This window comes from Panulirus ornatus, chromosome 73 (genome assembly GCF_036320965.1).
Source record: "Panulirus ornatus isolate Po-2019 chromosome 73, ASM3632096v1, whole genome shotgun sequence".
NCBI classification, from domain to species: Eukaryota; Metazoa; Arthropoda; class Malacostraca; order Decapoda; family Palinuridae; genus Panulirus; species Panulirus ornatus.
Window position 1 is genome coordinate 1,174,652 of NC_092296.1, and position 19,683 is coordinate 1,194,334.

The window sequence follows — 19,683 nt, forward strand, 5'->3', positions numbered from 1 at the left end:
CCTTCCAGACCTGCTCCGCTCCCACAACCTGTTATTCTCTGCACCTTCGCGACTTAATGACTTAACACTCGAGGATCACACACACACACACACACACACACACACACACACAAAACGTCTTCCCACTTACTGGAAAAAAAATGCCTTTCACTGGCAAATAAATTCCTCTTATGCGCTTAGATATCAGATATATTTGCCCTCCCTATATCCTCCTCTGACCCCCTTGCTTCCCCCATGTCACGACGGCCCGCGACACACCTGCTGCTCCCCCTAAGACACCCCTACTGAAGGTGCCGGGCACAGCAGCAGCTCAACATGCTGGCCACAGCCAATACACTATGTCCTGTATACTTCACCAGCGTGGAGCAACACATGGCATAAGCTACACTGACGGCACTCTTAGCAAGGGGTGCGTAAACAATGACGAACCACAAGACCAAACAACACGGTCCTCGGCGGCCTCTCTCTCTCTCTCTCTCTCTCTCTCTCTCTCTCTCTCTCTCTCTCTCTCTCTCTCTTTCTCGTACTTCAGCAGTCCATCCACTGAGCGCGACGGTGCGATCCCTGAGGACGAAGGTACAGCTTCTAAGCGCGTAGGTACACTGCTCTTAACACGATCCCTGAGGACGACGGTACGACTTCCTGATCGCAACGGTACCACCACGACGGTACACACTGCTGGAGCACGACGGTGCACGTCTGCCCTCACAGTCACGACCGCGTGATCCTTACGTTACGATTTTAGGCGTTTCCCCCTAAACCTCCAGGGTCGTGGGTCCAAAAGGCCAAGCCCCTCATTAAGAGTCGAGGGAAGGGTCGTAACATGGCGCTGTTCCAGTGGTTAACGGGAACGACCCTGGAAGGCACCGTTCCGCGTCCTGGCCCCCTATATTAAGAGACGTCTCCAAGAGTTCCGCCCAACGCTGATGCATGCTGGATCAAAGCAAAGACCCAGCGGTTCTTCTTCCCTCCCTCCACCCCCTATAATAATCCTATAATATGCCATGCATGCAGGAGCAATCGTCATGCACCAACCCTTCGCGGTGCTTGCCATACGTAAGCAGCCCCAGTCTCCCAAATACTACCCCACTTTAGGAGGGGGTTCAGGGATACAGGGCATTACAACTGTAGCTATACAGCACGTGAAGATACAGTGGCTCAAGGCGACCACCAGGCCGTGAGCTATATACCCTTGCAACACTGGCGTGGGTTCCCCCCCCCCTCACTTGATCTCGCCCATCCTGGCAACACGGCCGTGACGTCACACCCACGACGTCACATGCAGGGCAGAGTGACCAATCAGGAGCGGGGTTTTAGATCAAGGTCGCGATGCCGGCAGGTCCCAGAGTTCCCAGGCAGCCAGCCCCCACCCCGCCTGTTGTGGTGGAGGCATTTGCATGATAGCTTGTTCCTCCCTCTTCCAAGCAAGCGCACACACACACACACACACAAGCAGATACATTTACCAATATCAACCATCCCCGCTCAACCACTAACCACCATCCACCCTACCACAAAACGTAGCATTTTAGTCGAATTGGAGAAAATCACGGCAAACCACCACCGCCACCACCAGAATCCAGCCCTCCAACAAGGAAACAAGCAAATCACGAACACCAAACTTTCGTACAGCAACAAAAACAGTAACAAAAAACTCGTGTGTGTGTGTGTGTGTGTGTGTGTGTGTGTGTGTGTGTTTTTGGGGGGATCGACCTTGAAACTAGCTACCGGTTGACCCCCCCCCCCCCACCCTTAGAGCACAGCGGGTAATGAGACCCCCAGGGCATAATTGCCCGACCTCTGACCCGACCTGGGGATCAAGGTCAACATTATACACGTGAATTCTCTGAGCTCAAGGTATTAAAACTTGTAAAAAAAAAAAAACGCCACCCGGTAGTCTTTTTTTTGTTTAATTCCATTAACGTCAACGGATGGTTACCTTTTTTCAGTTTCATTAATTCCATTAAAAGACACATACACACACAAAGTAATTAATTCAATGACAGCCAAGGTCAAGAGTGGATAAAAAAAAAGTGTCTGTAGACATTAAATCAATAAGTGGATCAAGTGTGTTGACATCACATTATTCATAACACGTGGATAAAGTGTCTGTAAACATTAAATTATTCATAAGTGGATAAAGTGTCTGTAGACAAAATTAATCATAAGTAGGTAAAGTGTCTGTAGACATTAAATCATAAGTGCATAAAGTGTCCGTAGACATTAAATTAATAAGTGCATAAAGTGTCCGTAGACATTAAATTAATAAGTGCATAGAGTGTCTGTAGACATTAAATTAATAAGTGCATAAAGTGTCTGTAGACATTAAATTAACAAGTGCATAAAGTGTCTGTAGACATTAAATTAACAAGTGCATAAAGTGTCTGTAGACATTAAATTAATAAGTGCATAAAGTGTCTGTAGACATTAAATTAATAAGTGCATAAAGTGTCTGTAGACATTAAATTAATCAGTACATAGTCTGTAGACATTAAATTATCTAAAATAAGTAGATAAATGGAAAGCATACGTTATGGCCACTTACCCGATACCAACGTGTCTATACCAGCGCTCGCAAAGGCCTCCTGGATTCCCTAATACTCCAGCACAGAGCGAGGCGTCCAATCTTGTATCAAATCATGCTTTCAAATGCTTAATATATATATATATATATATATATATATATATATATATATATATATATATATATCACACACTACTGTATACGAGTTAGAATATTCTTACTTTGTAAAAGATGTCCATCGCCGCCGCTCACACCAGGAAATGGATGCTCCCAACGATTGCATCACACTATACCAAGGACGGGGCATCCTCGTCGGCTTCCAGGGGATCCAATGAGGAACCAAGCATGCAAGCACACACACACACACACACAAGGAAAGAGCGAGTGGCTGGAGATGACGGTGGCGTAACAGGTTACACCATACGGTCGCAGGGGATGTGTTTTGAGACAGCGCGTCTCTCCAGGGTGTTGAACAGCCTCCACGTCTCTACCGTGGTAAATGGTCTGAAACACACATCTACACACACACATAAACATTCCCAAGACTCACCATGCCCACTGTCCCCTGGGGATGCGACAGAAGACCCCGCCACTCTCTTGGGACGTACCTATAGGAAACAATAACATCAATTACTGACCCACACGATGGTTAAAAAAAAAATACAAACTTTCCCCACGCATGGGAATACTATATTAATCCACCTGGATGCTACGCTACTCCACCTGGGTTAATATATCATCCACCTGGATGCTACGCTACTCCACCTACGTTAATATCCACCTGGATGCTAATCCATCAGGGTAAATATGACGTTCACAGACATAACCTTGCACTGGGTCGTGGCCCTGACCCTCTCTGCCTTCCACCGACAAATCACGAACGCTACAATACCTCAGTAATGACCCTGTGCGCCGACTGTGTGTATCACTGCATCATTAGGATGGCATACCATTACCATCATCCAGGTGTCACAACGGCCAGTTTGACTCGTAATCACTGGCCAAAAATTGGAGGGAGGGGGGTTGAGAAATATGTAATCTAATGTGGCTGAGTAGAGTCAGGGACATGCCGTGAGGGCCAGAAGTGCTAGTGGACGAAGTAATGCTGGAATTATGGGGTGAGGGTATTTTTTTTTTAGGGGTGGAGCGGAAGTATTGCAAGAATTTTGGGGTGTGGAGGTTTTTTTTTGGGGGGGGGTGGGGGGACGGGATGGAAGATTTGGGCCACGACTGTGGCTAGAACGGTCGGGGGTGATCAGAGGTGAGGAGGGAGGGAGGAAGAAGCCAGAGGGCCAGCCAGACAGCAGGTGTGAAGGTCAGCCATTGTACACCGCAACGATGGTTGGGTCCCTTCGTCCCGCCCTACACAGCACCAACATGACGTCCCATTCTCCCTCGAAAACCTTTTCCTGCAGCCCACCAACACCACTCACCACCACGCTGGGTGGGTCGGTGGGTTTCGCCGACACGACCACACCATCACTAACCCCCCAAACACCATCAAAAACCTGCCCAAGAACACACCGCCACTCACTACAATACCAGGGTCTCCCAAGTTTCAGCAACACATCAACGCAACAAGTTTCCCTCCCACCACCAAGCCCTCCACCACAGTCCCCTCCAACACCAGCGACAACCAACGGCTCCAACACAAAGCTCGTGGTGCACTCCACCCTACAGAGCCAGCTGGAAATACAGCCCAACGAAAAACAATCGCTCGCCACTCCAAACAAAATTAAATATTGTATTATATATCTGAAAAATTCTAAGGTTGCAAAATCTTATGGCAGCCTCCGTCAGCACCTGCCTGGCAGCCTCCGTCAGCGGGAGCCGGCAGCTATCTTCCTTTCCTTGGACGGCCGCCCGGCCCCAGCAGGGAGCGTCGTGCGGAATCAATCACGGGGCGTTGCTTGCCCGTCCGCTCGCAGATAACGCAAGAATCTGGCCCGTCAACCTCGTCAGGTGGGTGGTGCTAGCCCCTGCTGGGGAGGAGACCAGTGGAACCAGTGCTGACGCGGACGCGAGAGGGGGGACCATGACCGGGTATACTGACACGAGTCATGAGTGGTGGGGGGACCACGAAGACGGTCGGTCCCTCCAGCGAAGTCCCTGGCTCTTGTAGGGAGGAAACTAAAAAGAAAAAGATTACCCCTTTGAAAGTCTACCAATTGCCATGGCTTGTCCGGTGTGTGTGTGTGTACCGATCACCCCCATAACTACCCACGGTACAGGGTTACATAAACCATCATCACCCGTGTGTATCAGGGGCTCAGAAACACTTAAAACATCTGGTCATCCACGATTCAATATCCTTCTTGGACGCCACAGTGGCCTCTGACGGTCACTGGACATTTCTACACCACCCACCACCTACAGAAACATGGCGAACACGATCTTCCCGTTGAGGAATATAGGGCAAAACCCAACAGCCCTTCCAACACCAACGCCACTTTAAATGTCCACCGGTGCTTTAAACAAGGGGCCACTGAAATAAAAGTACTACCCCTTACCACTCTATACTCAAGAACCAAATATACCGGTATCATAATTATACAAAGGTACGAGGGACCTTAATACACATACCAGGAACCACTAGAGCCAAAAGCATACGAGGGTAATATACAAAGCGACGGGTGACCATCATAAAGAGCCACTTGGGACCACTATAATGAATATGGGTACCCTCAATACAAACACACAGGCAACACTATACAACGATACCCTAGACCATTAAACAAAGATACAATGGCTACGGTGCCTCAGACACCAAGAACCAACATGGAAACAAAGAGTAATGCCACACACACACACACACACACACACACACACAATGATGTACCCACAAACACAGGGATTCAGGCACAAAGAAACAACCCGAATAACTAAAAGACAAAACAGGAGGCTAATTTGCCACTACCACCGAACAAAGACACCACGGACCAATACACAACTACACTAGGGACCATGAGCCAAAAAAGACACAGACCACTATACAAAGATTCGAGGGCACACACAGACACACACACACAAACAGGGCCTTCAAATGTAAGGATCAAGGACCACAAACTAGGCATCAGAGACCACAGTACAAGGAGACAAGGAACCACGAATACAAAGGTTCCAGAGACCACTATACGAAGAGACCAGGTAACCAAGAACTACAATACGAAGATACCAAGTAATCAAGAACTATACGAAAATACCTGGGACAACTGAACAACGGTACCAAGAAACACCATATATAGAGACCAAACTAAAGTACAAGGAACCAGTATATCAAGAGACCAGGAATCACTGTCGAGAAAGGTACCAGGTACCTGTAAGCAAAGCAACGTATGACCCAGTGCAACCAAAGGTACCAAGTAGAAGTAAACAAAGAAACAAGGAAGCCAGTGCAACCACAGGTACCAGTAAACAAAGAAACAAGGAAGCCAGTGCAACCACAGGTAACAGTAAACAAAGAAACAAGGAAGCCATTGCAACCACAGGTACCAGTAAACAAAGAAACAAGGAAGTCAGTACAACCACAGGTAACAGTAAACAAAGAAACAAGGGAGCCAGTGCAACCACAGGTACCAGTAAACAAAGAAACAAGGAAGCCAGTGCAACCACAGGTAACATCCACTCTAACAAGGGTACCAATGACCGGCATACAAAATAACCTGGGAGCCCCTCAAACACAGGTACAGATACCAAACACAAACAAAGGTATCAGGGACTAGTGAGACACCAAGGATCATTACAGTCTGGATGACACACACACACACACACAGGGAGAGAGGAAGGGCCATTTTGTGAGATCAAGTGTCGAAGGTAGTTCATTACATAAGCTTTGGTTGCATAGTTCTTTCTTAACTCTAACACAAGGACTACGAGAGAGAGAGAGAGAGAGAGAGAGAGAGAGAGAGAGAGAGAGAGAGAGACATTCACGATCTAGCACGTAGCGCTCACGCAAGAAAATATGTGGCTACGAAAAACACCCCGAGTCGCGCGTGAGTTGTTATTGTAATGAGAGGGAGAGACATATGTTCTCAGGACAAAGTCAGCACCCCACGCTTGGGCCGGGCAGAAAGATAAGCTGCCTACTTGGTCCGAAAGAAATAGACACATGACAGCCACTTCAGGGGGCGCAGCCGTCACTGCTAACATCCCTCCCTATACAAGATGGAGAAAGGTCACCTTACACACCTGAACACTTATGAGAGCCGCAGATGTACCAGACATATATGTAAGAGCGAACGGGACCACGATCCTACCATGGGGACAGAAAATGCTAATCGCCCCCATGGCATTCTCCATAAGACACCAACGGGGGGTATTAATCCACTCTTTTACGTCGGGGGAAAAAAACGCCCAATGTCACAGGGTCAAATGAGCCACTGCAGTGGGTGCGAGGGGAGGGTCGACCACCCGACCCTCGCTTATCCTGTGGCATCCCACGTGACAGCGCCGACACCTCGGCCTTTATCAACGCCCGGGTCGGAGGGCCGCCGCCCCCAAGGCACTGAGAGACCAACGCCTCTCACGCCCGTGCCCACGTCAACACACACACACACACACACACACACACCCTCCCCGGACCTCCACGCCACACCTGACATTGACACCTAGCCAACTCCCAACATACACCGCCGACGTCAGAGCAAAAGAGGAGCGCTCCAAGGGCGAGGGCCACCTCCACCAAGTGACACTCGGTGGGGCGAGTGTGTGTTCTGGCGGTACAGTGGTCTTGGTGATAGTCGAGAGACGTCGCATGTATACCAATAGGTCAGGAGCTGATGCAAGGGAGGTGTATCTAGTGGGGTGGAGTGAGGGGAAGATACAACACAGACAGGAGGGAGGAACTACTACTACCCCCCACGGGCTAGGATTAGGCTGGTGCCGAGAACACCAGGGACTAGAGTGAGGGAGGGAGGGAGAGGGACGCTTCTGCTAGGTCGTGTCGGGGCGGCGGCCACGGTCAGCCACTGTGGGAGGAGTGTGTGTGTGTGTGTGTGTGTGTGTGTGTGTGTGTGTGTGGGAGATGGGTACAACGGATGTCACGTCCACAGAGCAGCAACTCTCTCTCTCTCTCTCTCTCTCTCTCTCTCTCTCTCTCTCTCTCTCTCTCTCTCTCTCTCTCTCTTCTCACTGCCTTCCTGTTTGTGAGCCTCTGTCTGACCGGGTGGACCCAAAAGACCCCTACAGACAGACAGGGAGAGAGACGTTCAGCCATGGAAATGCCACATTACATGTTGCACGTCTTATCACAAGATTAGTGTGTGTGTGTACTGACCTTATCATGCCACACACTGCGTGACCTACATTTGCTTAACAGGTTGAGAGAGAGAGAGAGAGAGAGAGAGAGAGAGAGAGAGAGAGAGAGAGAGAGAGAGAGAGAGAGAGAGACGTCCCAGCTCTCAAGGTATGGGTGAGGCAGGTCTTCTGAGCAACGGCGCCACACCACCATCCATCATGGCCTCTTTTCTCATGACGTGACTACTTCATATATCCCCAACCACCAGTCCACCTACCTCCACTTCATCCCCAAGCACCAACCATCAGTCCACCCACCTTCCCTTTATCCCCAGGCACCCATCACCCTCAAGACAATAACAACAGCGGTCCCTAGCCACCAGCCTCCCCACACCACACACACCACCACACCCTCACACATCCCAAACGCCCATCGTCATCTACCACTCTTACCATGGGTTTGGACAACGCGACACGTCTACATCTCGCCATCTCTTCCTCTGAGTTACGGTCGGCTATAAGTATAGTCTGGGGTAATAAATGGTATTCCTGCTTGCTTCACCTAGCAAGAAAGGCAATAAATGTCCAGGTAATGGCAGCCACCCAAGCACTAACTCAAGCAATATCGAATGAAAAATAAAAATTAAGCACAGGCGGGTCAACGTGTGCGGTCGAGGCGAGTCGAACCCGCGGACGACCTTACGAGAGGCAAGTGAGACACCCACGTAACCGACCTGCCCTCGCTGACGGGTCGCAAAGCTTACGATCCGCGGCAGACGATGTTACCGAGGTAAAAGGACCATGTGGAGGTCCTAACACCGCCATGACGGGCGCTTTCCTCTCACGGCCTTCACCCTAGTGTGTGTGTGTGAGAGAGAGAGAGAGAGAGAGAGAGAGAGAGAGAGAGAGAGAGAGAGAATCCACAGAGCTCAGGTGACGTATCAAGGCCCCAGAGGGACCCTAACGCAGTATTTACCCCGCCAATCACGGTGGGTCCCCGCGCCACCAACCTTATCATTTCCCGGCCGGTGATGACAGAGCGGGGAAACCTCCTTACCAGCCAGGGGTTGGGGAGATTCACTGGCAGTGAGGGCGGGGAGGAGGAAGCCTCCATAACCAGCCAAACGGCTTCGCCTGGCCCTGCTGGCTACTCCCTCGCCGTCCGGCGGCAGTAGGACGCGGGCCGCAGACTGACTGCAGCTTACCTGGGGTCACGCAAGGTGGGTGTCTCTCCCCACAGAATCTTATCCCAAGTCCATCAAATCTGTGTGCGTTGGAGGGCCTTACCTACCTGCTTGCCTCACCCCCCCCAAGCTCGACCAGACTATTATCTCCACCTTCCTCATTTCTCTCGGTCGAACTCCAACCAATTCTCCGGTTTTTTTTTTTTTTTTTTTCGCATTCCTCCACTTCGACTCTCTTATCCCATCCCCATCTCTCTCATTCCACCAGCCGGATAGACGAGCCAATTCCCTCCTGACCCCGGAGGGCCGTCACACCGGGAGGTGCGACACAATGAAAGCAGTAACAACACCTGAGGGTGGACTTTAATTGGGACGAGGGGTTGAAGTGGGTGGCAAGGATAGGCGAAGGATAAGACGACAGGAAGGATAGAAGAATGAGGAGGACGGGAGATGGGCTATATGGACAGGGGGCTAGATAAAAAAAAACAATCAGAAACAGTGGTTATGAGTGGAACGTGTGTCTGTCTCGTAGGAACGTATTAAGTAACGTCGCAAACACTAAACAATGCTATGTACTGTTACCCAGCCTACCAACCTAACTTATTAATGACGCGTAGAACATACAACGAAACACGTGAGGCATTCAAACAGCAAGATCACTGGGCCCTTTCGAGGCTATTTGTGACAAAAGATAAGAAATGTCTGAGTAATGAACAATATCATTTAAGGTGATAAGGGAACCAACAAGGTTAAGTAGACACACTGCCTGGTGACAGCCATGGAAGACCACCTCACAAGGCTAGGGCCTTAACGAGGCGACAACCAAAGGCCGGCAATGAAGGCCACAAGGCAACCATCTGCCGAAGGCTACGATTCCCAGGGAACACAGACAAGTGCCACTGTGAAAGCCCGCGTGGATTCTTATGCAAATGATGTACCCCCCCCCCCCCCCCCCAAACACCAAACCCTGTTACCACCGGACTTTGTTCACAACAGGAAACATCTATGGCACAGCACATACAAGAGTGGCTTTAGATACGTGTAAATCAAAGACAGGGAAAGGGGACCAGAACCCATTTAATGGCTTAATTTCTACACTCAGTTTGGGGTAAGGGACGGGGTCAACTGCTATGAGGATTGGGGTGTAGTTACACTGGTACGAAGCAAGGTTCAGAACTACGCCCCAGGCTGACTGGTGTACAAGGGTGAGGGAGGGGCAGGACGCACCAGCAGGTGACCCAAGCGATGCGTGACGTCCTCGTTCTGCAGGTGGCCTCCTGTGCCTCAGGCAAGCCCCACAACCATCCTCAGTCTTTCCTCCTCCTCCTCCTCAGGTAACACGCACTTCCCTCCTCCTCCTACGGTGACAAACACTTCCCTCCTCCTCCTCAGGTAACAAGCACTTCCCTCCTCCTCCTAAAGTAACAAGCAACTCCCTCCTCCACCTCCAACGGTAACAAGCACTTCCCTCCTCCTACGGTAACAAGCACCTCCTCCTCCTCCTCCATCTCCTAAGGTAACGAGGAAAGTTCTGACACACCATTTCCAGGAAGGGCTTTCAAGATACTAGTGTAGTGACGATGGGGGGGGGGGGGGCCTTAGGCGGAGGAGGCCACGAGAGAGGCTAGAGGCATGTATACCAGAGAGGGGTGTCGGGCTATGGTCCTCTGGCGTAGCGAGGCTGGGCACACCCGGCGTAATTCACATGTGGACCTGGGAGTGTGTGTATGTAAGCCAGGATGCTAGGAGTGTAGACAGGGGTGGGTGCTGCGAGGGGCCCTGGGTAAAACAAAGACGGATGGAGGAGACAGGAGAGGACGGGGCAAGACAGGGCCTTATCGGAAGACAGGAACATGCTAACACTCACCTGAGAGAGAGAGAGAGAGAGAGAGAGAGAGAGAGAGAGAGAGAGAGAGAGAGAGAGAGAGAGTATGCCAACACTCACCTGAGAGAAAGAGTGCGCATGCCAAAACTTACGTGAGAGACTGTGTATACCAACACTCACCTGAGAGAAACTGTGTATACCAACACTCACCTGAGAGAGATTGTGTATCCCAACACTCACCTGAGAGACTGTGTATACCAACACTCACCTGAGAGAGTGTGTATACCAAGACTCACCTGAGAGTGTGTGTGTGTGTGTGTATACCACCACTCACCTGAGAGAGATTGTGTATCCCAACACTCACCTGAGAGACTGTGTATACCAACACTCACCTGAGAGAGTGTGTATACCAAGACTCACCTGAGAGTGTGTGTGTGTGTGTGTGTGTGTGTGTGTGTGTGTGTGTGTATACCAACACACCTGAGAGAGAGAGGGTATATACCAACACTCACCTGAGAGACTGTGTCGAGACCTCGCAAGGCTGCCGAACTGACGGATCGTATGCAGCGGCGGCGGCGGTAGAGGTGGCGGCAGCTACAACCCACACACACACACAGACGAGGTAGCGCGCCCTTACCACCCCCTGCAACGGACCAACAACAACAAACAAGACTTTAGTAACAAGGCCAAGAAGATGAACATCATCGTCCGTCCGTCCGTCACAAACCACCACAACCACCCTCCAGCTCAGTGGCTGCTATCCAGTCACCGCACCCCCCTCTATATCACATCCATAACAGTTTTTTTCTTCCCCTCTCTAACTCTCGGTCCTTAGGCGAGATAGATAGATAGAGAGAGAGAGAGAGAGAATTTCCCTCAATGGTTTAACGTCCTTCACAGTGCTTTTCAAATTGCATCTGTTTCCCAACACCAGGGTTTGAGATATCTCTTCAAGAGACACACGGGCAGAGAGATGATCTCGCCTAGATCAACGTGTTTGCTGCGAGAGACGGGAGATGTACCAAACAAGAGGTTGTTCACGACCACCTCATCAGACCTGTGGTATAAGGCATCCAAGAGTGTTTCCACGTGTGATTGAGGTCAACAGACCTGTTGCCAAAGCTTGATCTGTCTGGGTCCGAACCCCCGTGGAGTGTGTTTGCGAGAAATTGCTATCATGACTTGTCTCCCAAGGTGTGTGTGTGTGTAAGTGCGCGTGTGTGTAATAATCTATTTGTACAGTGCTGGGGGAGGGAGGGAGAGTTCTACTCTCTCGTGTGCATGCGCGTGAGAGAGAGAGAGAGAGAGAGAGAGAGAGAGAGAGAGAGCCCGAGTGCAACCGTGCGTGCTTGTGAAAGTGTGAGTGTGTGTGAGGGCGGTGGTGGTTGTGGTGAGGGAGGCAGTGTAGACACAACTCTGCGAGCCCCAGCAGCAGCATCCAGTGTGGGGCAACCACCACCAGCAACACCTGGTGCAGCCGCTCCGAGAGAGAGAGAGAGAGAGAGAGAGAGAGAGAAGCACCATGCAAGGTTGAACATCGAAAAGAGAAGGGTTACTGGTTCGAGGACTGGATCGGTTGGCAGGTCAGGGAGCCGGCGATTATACGAGAGAGAGAGAGAGAGAGAGAGATTCAATGGAGAAAGGTTCAAGGAAGATTATGATGGGAGGCTCAAGGGCGAACACGAGTACTGTTCAAAGGAGAAGGTAAGCAAGTCCTGTTCAAGGGAGTAACGAGGAAGGTTCAAGGCAGTGGAGAGGCGAAAGGCTAGATAAGCAGGTTTAAGAACAGAGAGAGAGAGAGAGAGAGAGAGAGAGAGAGAGAGAGAGAGAGAGATTCAGGGTTGAAGACGGGAAAGAAAACGAGTTCAAGGAGTGACGAACGACTCTAACTAAAGGCATGACGAAAGACAACGGTCCACAGATGAGAAAAAAAAAAAAAAAAACAGGGAGGAGGAAAACTGCACACACGATGATGGGGAAATGTTCAGAGCCAACGTGGTGCATGAGAGCCTCGCTTTGTTTGATCTCCCAGGCCGCGTGCTACGACGTGGGCATGAACATGGAGGCAGGCAAGCTACCCGGCAATCTTGGGTGAAGAGTGGATAGAGACTGGAAGACATGGGCGAATGTAAAGCTAGATTCAGAGGTAGGCTGGCTCAGGGCCATCTAATGCATTCAGTACTTGATAAAATCAGTGAAGGATGGGCCACTACCCACATATATGATACACACACACACACACACACACACAAGTAGCGAGTGTACACAAGATGCAGGCAAAATCGGAAGAAAACGGAATATCAAGTAATTAGCGCTTTCGTATAATCACGTCCTCAGGACACAGTTCAGACAGAAAGGACCGGAAGATGATAATATGCCAGCAGCCACTGGGCGGGGCAGGTGAATGACCTAAGATACAAGGGAAGGGATTAGGGCAAAGGTCACCCTCGACCACCTCGCCTCTCCCAAGTTACAAACTCAGGTTATCCTACGTTCTGGGAAACGTGTTTACAATATCGTCACTTATAAAGTCATTTACCTTATATAAACTACTATTCTGATTCATACTTATGTCTCCCATATGCTTATAAAAGACTTAACAATATTTTTATCCATTTACAGTTATCGTATGTGACAACCTTAACACCACCACTCCAGTCGCTTCGATGACTGAAGTCTTCAGAGGTGGAAAATATGTGCCTTTAAGAGTCTTGGCCACACCTATGTTTCCCAGAACATAGTAACGGATTCTCAAGACAAGTTTCCACGAGGGTTCGCCAGGAGGCATATACACGAGTAGGTAAGACAAATTCAATTATGGATATCCCCATAAGGGGGACAAAGGGAGGAGAAAAGTTCCAGGTAAGGGCATTGGTACTTGACGGTAGAGAGAGATGGCATAAGTGGGCAAAGTCGAAATAAAGGGGGGCTAAGGGGGGAAGAGAGGGAGATCTCTGTCAATGAAGAGGGATGAAGCGAGGGAGGGAGGTTGCAGATACTGGAAGGTAGGGAGGGATGAGGGTGGAAAGAAGGGCGAGAGGATGCAGGTACAATGATGGAGGGGCAAAAGGTGAGGAGGCCACATCCCTCACTGAGAACCGTTGCTGGCCACAAACACTGCCCCACCACCAGCTTCGTCTGGCACCACCGTGGCCCACCTGGTGTTGCAGTGGACCGCCGTGGCCCACCTGGTGTTGCACTGACCCACCGTGGCCCACCTGGCGTTGCACTGGACCACCGTGACCCACCAGATGTACTGCAACAACACCGTATAAACTCGTCCTCTTCCGCTCCTTCATCCAAGTTCCGCTGGTGTGGACCGCCGTCCCCACCATGGCGTCGCCTGAAGACCTGCGTTTCTCACCCCCACCACTCCTCCTCCTCTTCGTTGCTGCCTTCCCAGGCGTGGCCAACGTCTGGCATCTCCGTTCCCATCAGGGTCAAGCAACCCAGCCACCTACTGCCGTGTTCCGGGGAAGTGTAGACCAGGTTTGACAAAGCACACAATTGTACCAGTCGACGATAAAAAAAAAAAAAAGATAAAAGGGTAAGGGCAGGCACCGATGTGGGGTGTCCATTGTGCGCCGGCCTGGTCTCTCTCTCGAGGCAATACACAATTCCTGACATCTGCTGGAAGGTTGGATTACTTCCCCAACCTAACCCCAGGTCACCCTTCAGGACTTTCACCCAAAATTCCAAGGAGTATCGTCCATGTACCAGACCCGATATACCTACCTGCCCTTCCTACCTACCTGAAGGCCCAATAACCCACACCTGACATTAGTTAGGCCCCTTAAAGACGGCTGTGCTACCCTTAGGGGGGGGGAACAACGGCGCGAACCCTCAGCATGACCATGTGGCCCTTAGGTATGATAAGGGCTGGATTATCATGCCTAAGGGCGGTAAATGTCACCCACTCCACCTGGAAGATTGGTCCAATATCCTCGCTACAACCTGCCACCTCTAGGCGCCGCTACAACCTGGCGAACCAAACCTCCAGTTACCCGACCCTCCCACAACACACTTATAACCCACGCTCAAGAAATTCCCTGGGCAAGAGTTAGAACCTTCTATGTCCACCGATTACCCCTTAACAGTAGAGCTATTACGACAGCGTCGCAACGCCTGTATAAAACGTACGTGCTGCCACTGAAATCATAGAAGCTCGCGTAAGAATAATTCCCAGCAGGATGAGTTACTGAGCTTACAACTTATATAACGCAGTGATACAACTTACAACCCATGGTAAAAGCAAGTAACTTTCCCTCGCCGATAGAGGGACCACGAACTTCTTACTTCAAGCAACAGGGAACACTACAAGCTGGAGTTACAAGAACGCCAGTATCTGCCTCCCCAACATAAGGCAAGACAGACCTTTACAAAACAAGGTTTCATGTCATACAGTGTGGAAGTGTTGGTGTGTTTCTGTTTGGGGAACAATTCATGAAACACATTAATATATAACTCCCATCTCTTATCTAAAACTTTACAGCCAAACAAAAGGCAAAATATACTTGACAATAGCCCCATTACGTCACGTACTGTATAAGAACTAACACCATTAAAAAGCTATGACAAACACTCGAAACCAAATGATCAGAATCGACTCCTAGCCCCTTAATTTGTAAATCATTTTGTTGGTAAACATTTCCCCCTATACTACCAAACTTTGAAGCTTAATGATCACATCCATCAATCATGGCGCCATTGTTTTAACTGGGTACTACGTACAAACTTTTTACAGTTTCCTTGGTATTATCGCCTTTATGATCGGCTGGTTTGTTCACTACATCAGCTGTTTGACGTTTGGCAATACGTATTTGTTTACTCCATCAGCTGATGGAAGTCTGGCAGCACGGTTTTGCTCACTGCATCAGCTGGTTCATGTTTGGCAACATGACTTCACCGCATCAACTGCTCGATGTCTGGCAACATGACTGTTTACTACATCAGCTGGTCGATGTCTGGCAACATGACTGTTTACTACAATAGCTGGTTGATGTCTGGCAACATGACTTTCTTCACCGCATCAGCGGGTCGAAGAATGGAAACACTGCTCAATCCACAACCTCAGCAGCAGTCTGGCGCATAATAACAAGGCTCTGTTGACTAGATCAGCTGGCTGATGCCTGACACCACAACTAATGAAGTCATTATGAGCACCCGGCCAACGTGACTGACACACACACACCGTAATATATGATTCATTCACATTAATACCAAGGCGACCGTAATAACCCTCCCCATCGACTATCAGACTTCATTAAGCAACCCTCTCTATAAATGATAAAAAGGGATGACTAATGAGCATTATATTTACGCGTTATAAATGCTGACCTTTAAACCCACACATGACAGGGGTGTCACCCTCGGCCACAACAGTACCGACCCTTTAGCTCGACGGTAAGATCCTTGGGTACGACAGCCTTGGCCTTCGGCTTGACCTCAAGGGTCTGGTCAAGCACCGGGCGATCACGTCGAAGAGTCGCGTTGGGCTAGAAAGTCGTACCGTCGTGCTTGAAGGCCGTGCCGTCGCGTTTAGTGGCTGTACCGTTGTGCTGGAAGGTGTCGCACCAATTCGGTGACTATACGACAGATGCCGCTGCTGCACTTCCAGGCAGCCATCACAACTTGCAGCGCAGCGTGCACGGGTACGACAAAGGAGGAGGAGGAGAAGGATGGAGAGGAGGAGGAGAAGCAGGTCTTGCCGTCCGAGCCAGAAATTTACCTGTGTCGAACCCGGGTCCGCACGCGGCCCACCTGCACACACAATCTCTGCTTCGTCTTTTGTTTTCCCTCTCTCTTTCTCTCTCGCGACATCCGCCAAGCAAGACGTACTTCGATTATTGTTAGAGCAGCAGCAGCAAAGGTGACACAAGGTCTGTCACGGTCTGCTGGATCAGGCAAGAGAACGATGTGTGGTTGGGCCAAGGACATGGCTGGTACCCACGTCCCTTTGTTTCAGGAGCAGTATCACCAGGCTTCCAATCTAAGGACGTGTTCCCCTTACCTCGTCCCTTTGTTCCGGGGGCAGCACTGCCATGTCCCCGACCGAGGGACGTGTTCTGGTACCCTTGCCCCTTTGTTTCAAGGGTACAACTACCACGTCCTCGATCCAGGGACATGCTATGGTATACCCTTTGTTTCAGGGGCAGCACTACCATGTTCCCGATCCAGGGACGTGTTCTGGTACCCCCGTCCCTTTGTTTCTGGGAGGCAGCACTATGTCTCCTGGCAAAGGGCGTGCTCTGGTGTCTGTCCCTTTGTTACCGGACGCACCACCACCTTCTACGTCCCCGCCGAACAAAAGGTCAACATGGCGCGATTGCTAAAACCGCGTGTTCATATGGCGTCGCGTTGTGTTCCCCTTGGCACAGAAATGCCCTCGCCACCCACAGATCCCTTCCGCTGGCGTCACCATCTACGCTCCGCCACCTTCGTTCCTCTCTTTGTCATCCCCAGACTTAGGGAGGTCCGAGGCGCAACATTCACCACTCTTTAAAACAGCTGCCTGCACGCCCCCGTGTTTCGACCCAGCCAAGCGTATCGCCGATGACTCCATTGACCGCTTGAGCACAACGTTATAAAAACCTTTGGGTATAACATGGCCTGGCCTCTGACCCAACCATCAAATGGCCACGTTATAGGCCAAGGCCATCATGCCCACGAGGAGAGGGGGGTCTGTGCGGTAGTTATGCTCAAGGGGTAATCCACCACGTCATACGTGGGGGAAACCTTCCCTCAACCCCAACTCCCACCGTCTAGCGCACCATCGCTTTACTTAACGAATTCTCTGGAAAACTTTCGACACGACCACAAGTCGTCGGAACTATCTTATCGTATCTGGTGACTCGTTATGGCTGACCGTAACCCCACCCACAAACCCCCCGTCATATCATAGTTTATCAGCAGCAGATGCTGGCGAGGAAGGAACGGGGGTTTGGGCTGTGTGGTGGTGGGGAGGGAGGAACAGGTGGGGGTGAGCCCTTATCATGTACCGTTCGGGGCGTCTACCTTCCCGACTTCCTGAGTCGCACCTGCTCCCTGACTGGCCATGGGAAGCAGACTGGATGGGTGGAGGGAGGGTAGAGGGTGTCCCGTCCACTGCAATGAGGGTGGGGTGGATCACCAGTCCTCAGCTCCAACAGTTAATTCGCTACAGTCACCCTCTCTCCCAGCCTGTGGGAGGAGAGAGCCACACCAGTTCTCAGTCGCCTCCCCCAGTTGAAGGAACGGTCTTAAGCCGCATGGTGGAGTGTACTACAGTGCTCTAGGGATGCCGAACACCTGTGGGAGTACTGAGGAACCAGGTGTTCGATGCCGCTGGTGATGCAGCCATCAACACCAAAACAACGCCCTCTTACAGCGCTCGACGGCACCACACCCTCCAGTATGGTGGCGTGACCCATGACCTTCGACGCCTGACCGTCAGACTTGACCATGGGTCGTACCGCCACACGGTCAAGGGTATACCGTCTCGCCCAAGGTCTGTGCCGTCGTTGGCCCAAAGGCCGCAGCCTCGCGCTCAGAAGTGGTGCGCCATCGCTGTGGTGCGCCAGCGTCGTGGCGTGGTCCCAGGGTCTACGGACGCCAACAAGTGTAAGCGTCAGTGGGAGGAGGTGAAGCAAGGCCGTGGGGTAGCCCCACCACGTGGCCGCTCCGCCGCCACTCAAGGCTAGTGAACTCGGGTCCGCCGTCCTGCCCAGGGCGCCCACCCGCCACCCACACCCAGGTACGCAGCCAACACACACACACACACACACACACACACACACACACACACACTTACTGCAATAAAAAACCACATCTGGCACTTCCCCTTCCATCAACTCAGAGCCCAAGTACACACAACTACACTGGTCATTCCTTTTATATGCAGAGCGACAGTAGAGAGCGGCCTCACCTCCGACATGAGATTTTCTTTTAAAAGAACCTAATGTTTGCTTTCCACTCAGAGCCGTACAAACGCACGGTGACGCCGTCGGAGACGCAAGCACAGGGCATATGGAGGCGGTGGTGGACACCGACCCGACCCACCAAGGACAAAGCTCTCACTCCCACTAGCGGGGCTGTGTCGCCTCGAGGCCTTTGTATAAACACGACCAGGCACGGCGACTCATCATCAACCACTCGTCCCCAAAGCCCTCCCCACTCCCTCCCTCCCTCCCACCCAAAACACTTCAACATGCGTAAATAGACTCCGGCTGCGTATACAACGCAATCACAGCCACGTCGCACCTCGCTTGTGAGACGAACTACGCCCCGCCACGCCGCTCAAGCCACCAGCACTGTAGCTGGAACCAATGACCCCAGGTGCTGAAGAGGTTCTCCCCGTGAGCCTTGCCACTCAAAACTGTCATGTGTCATATACGTGACCGCCGTAGCAACCTCCAGACACACCCGTCACACATCCTGGCCACAGCCAAGCTGACCCACGGCATCAGCTCATGGTTATACATGCAAGTGAAGGGGTTACATGCAAGTGAAGGGGTTACATGCAAGTGAAGGGGTTACATGCAAGTGAAGGGGTTACATGCAAGTGAAGGGGTTACATGCAAGTGAAGGGGTTACATGCAAGTGAAGGGGTTACGTGCAAGTGAAGGGGTTACGTGCAAGTGAAGGGGTTACGTGCAAGTGAAGGGGTTACGTGCAAGTGAAGGGGTTACGTGCAAGTGAAGGGGTTGCGTGCCAGTGAAGGGAGCTGGGCACCGTGTGGCATGAGGTGGTCTGCCGGATTTAACGAAGCAACACCCATTACTCCTCTATCCAGACCGAACTTGAAAAGGCAACATTCATCACTCCTCTATCCAGACCACTCTCAATCAGCGATATCTATAAATGATACCATGCCCTATCCTTACTGTTCATCCTTCTCCTTAAAGCTTCATAATACAACTTTTCCATTGTGTACATAC

At 51.0% G+C, this 19,683-nt stretch overlaps 1 protein-coding gene across 14 annotated transcripts in view; it reads right to left on the bottom strand.

Annotated features, from left to right (window-relative positions):
- drn (doctor no) overlaps nt 1–19,683 on the bottom strand; it is a 150,590-nt gene that overhangs the window by 100,189 nt on the left and 30,718 nt on the right. For 5 of the 14 annotated variants that reach the window (XM_071661158.1, XM_071661145.1, XM_071661163.1 and 2 more), the window contains exons 2-3: nt 11,281–11,411; nt 3,075–3,132 (exon numbers count right to left, since the gene is read on the bottom strand). The exons of 2 other annotated variants lie outside the window; for them this stretch is intronic. Coding sequence is in view for 2 of the 12 variants with exons in the window: in XM_071661169.1 (XP_071517270.1) it covers nt 3,075–3,132; nt 11,281–11,411 (189 nt within the window). In the remaining 10 variants the exon portion in view is untranslated. Of the gene's footprint in view, nt 1–3,074; nt 3,133–11,008; nt 11,023–11,280; nt 11,412–19,683 lie in introns of those variants that run through there. 7 more of the 14 variants (XM_071661157.1, XM_071661144.1, XM_071661147.1 and 4 more) reach the window with 3 other exon arrangements.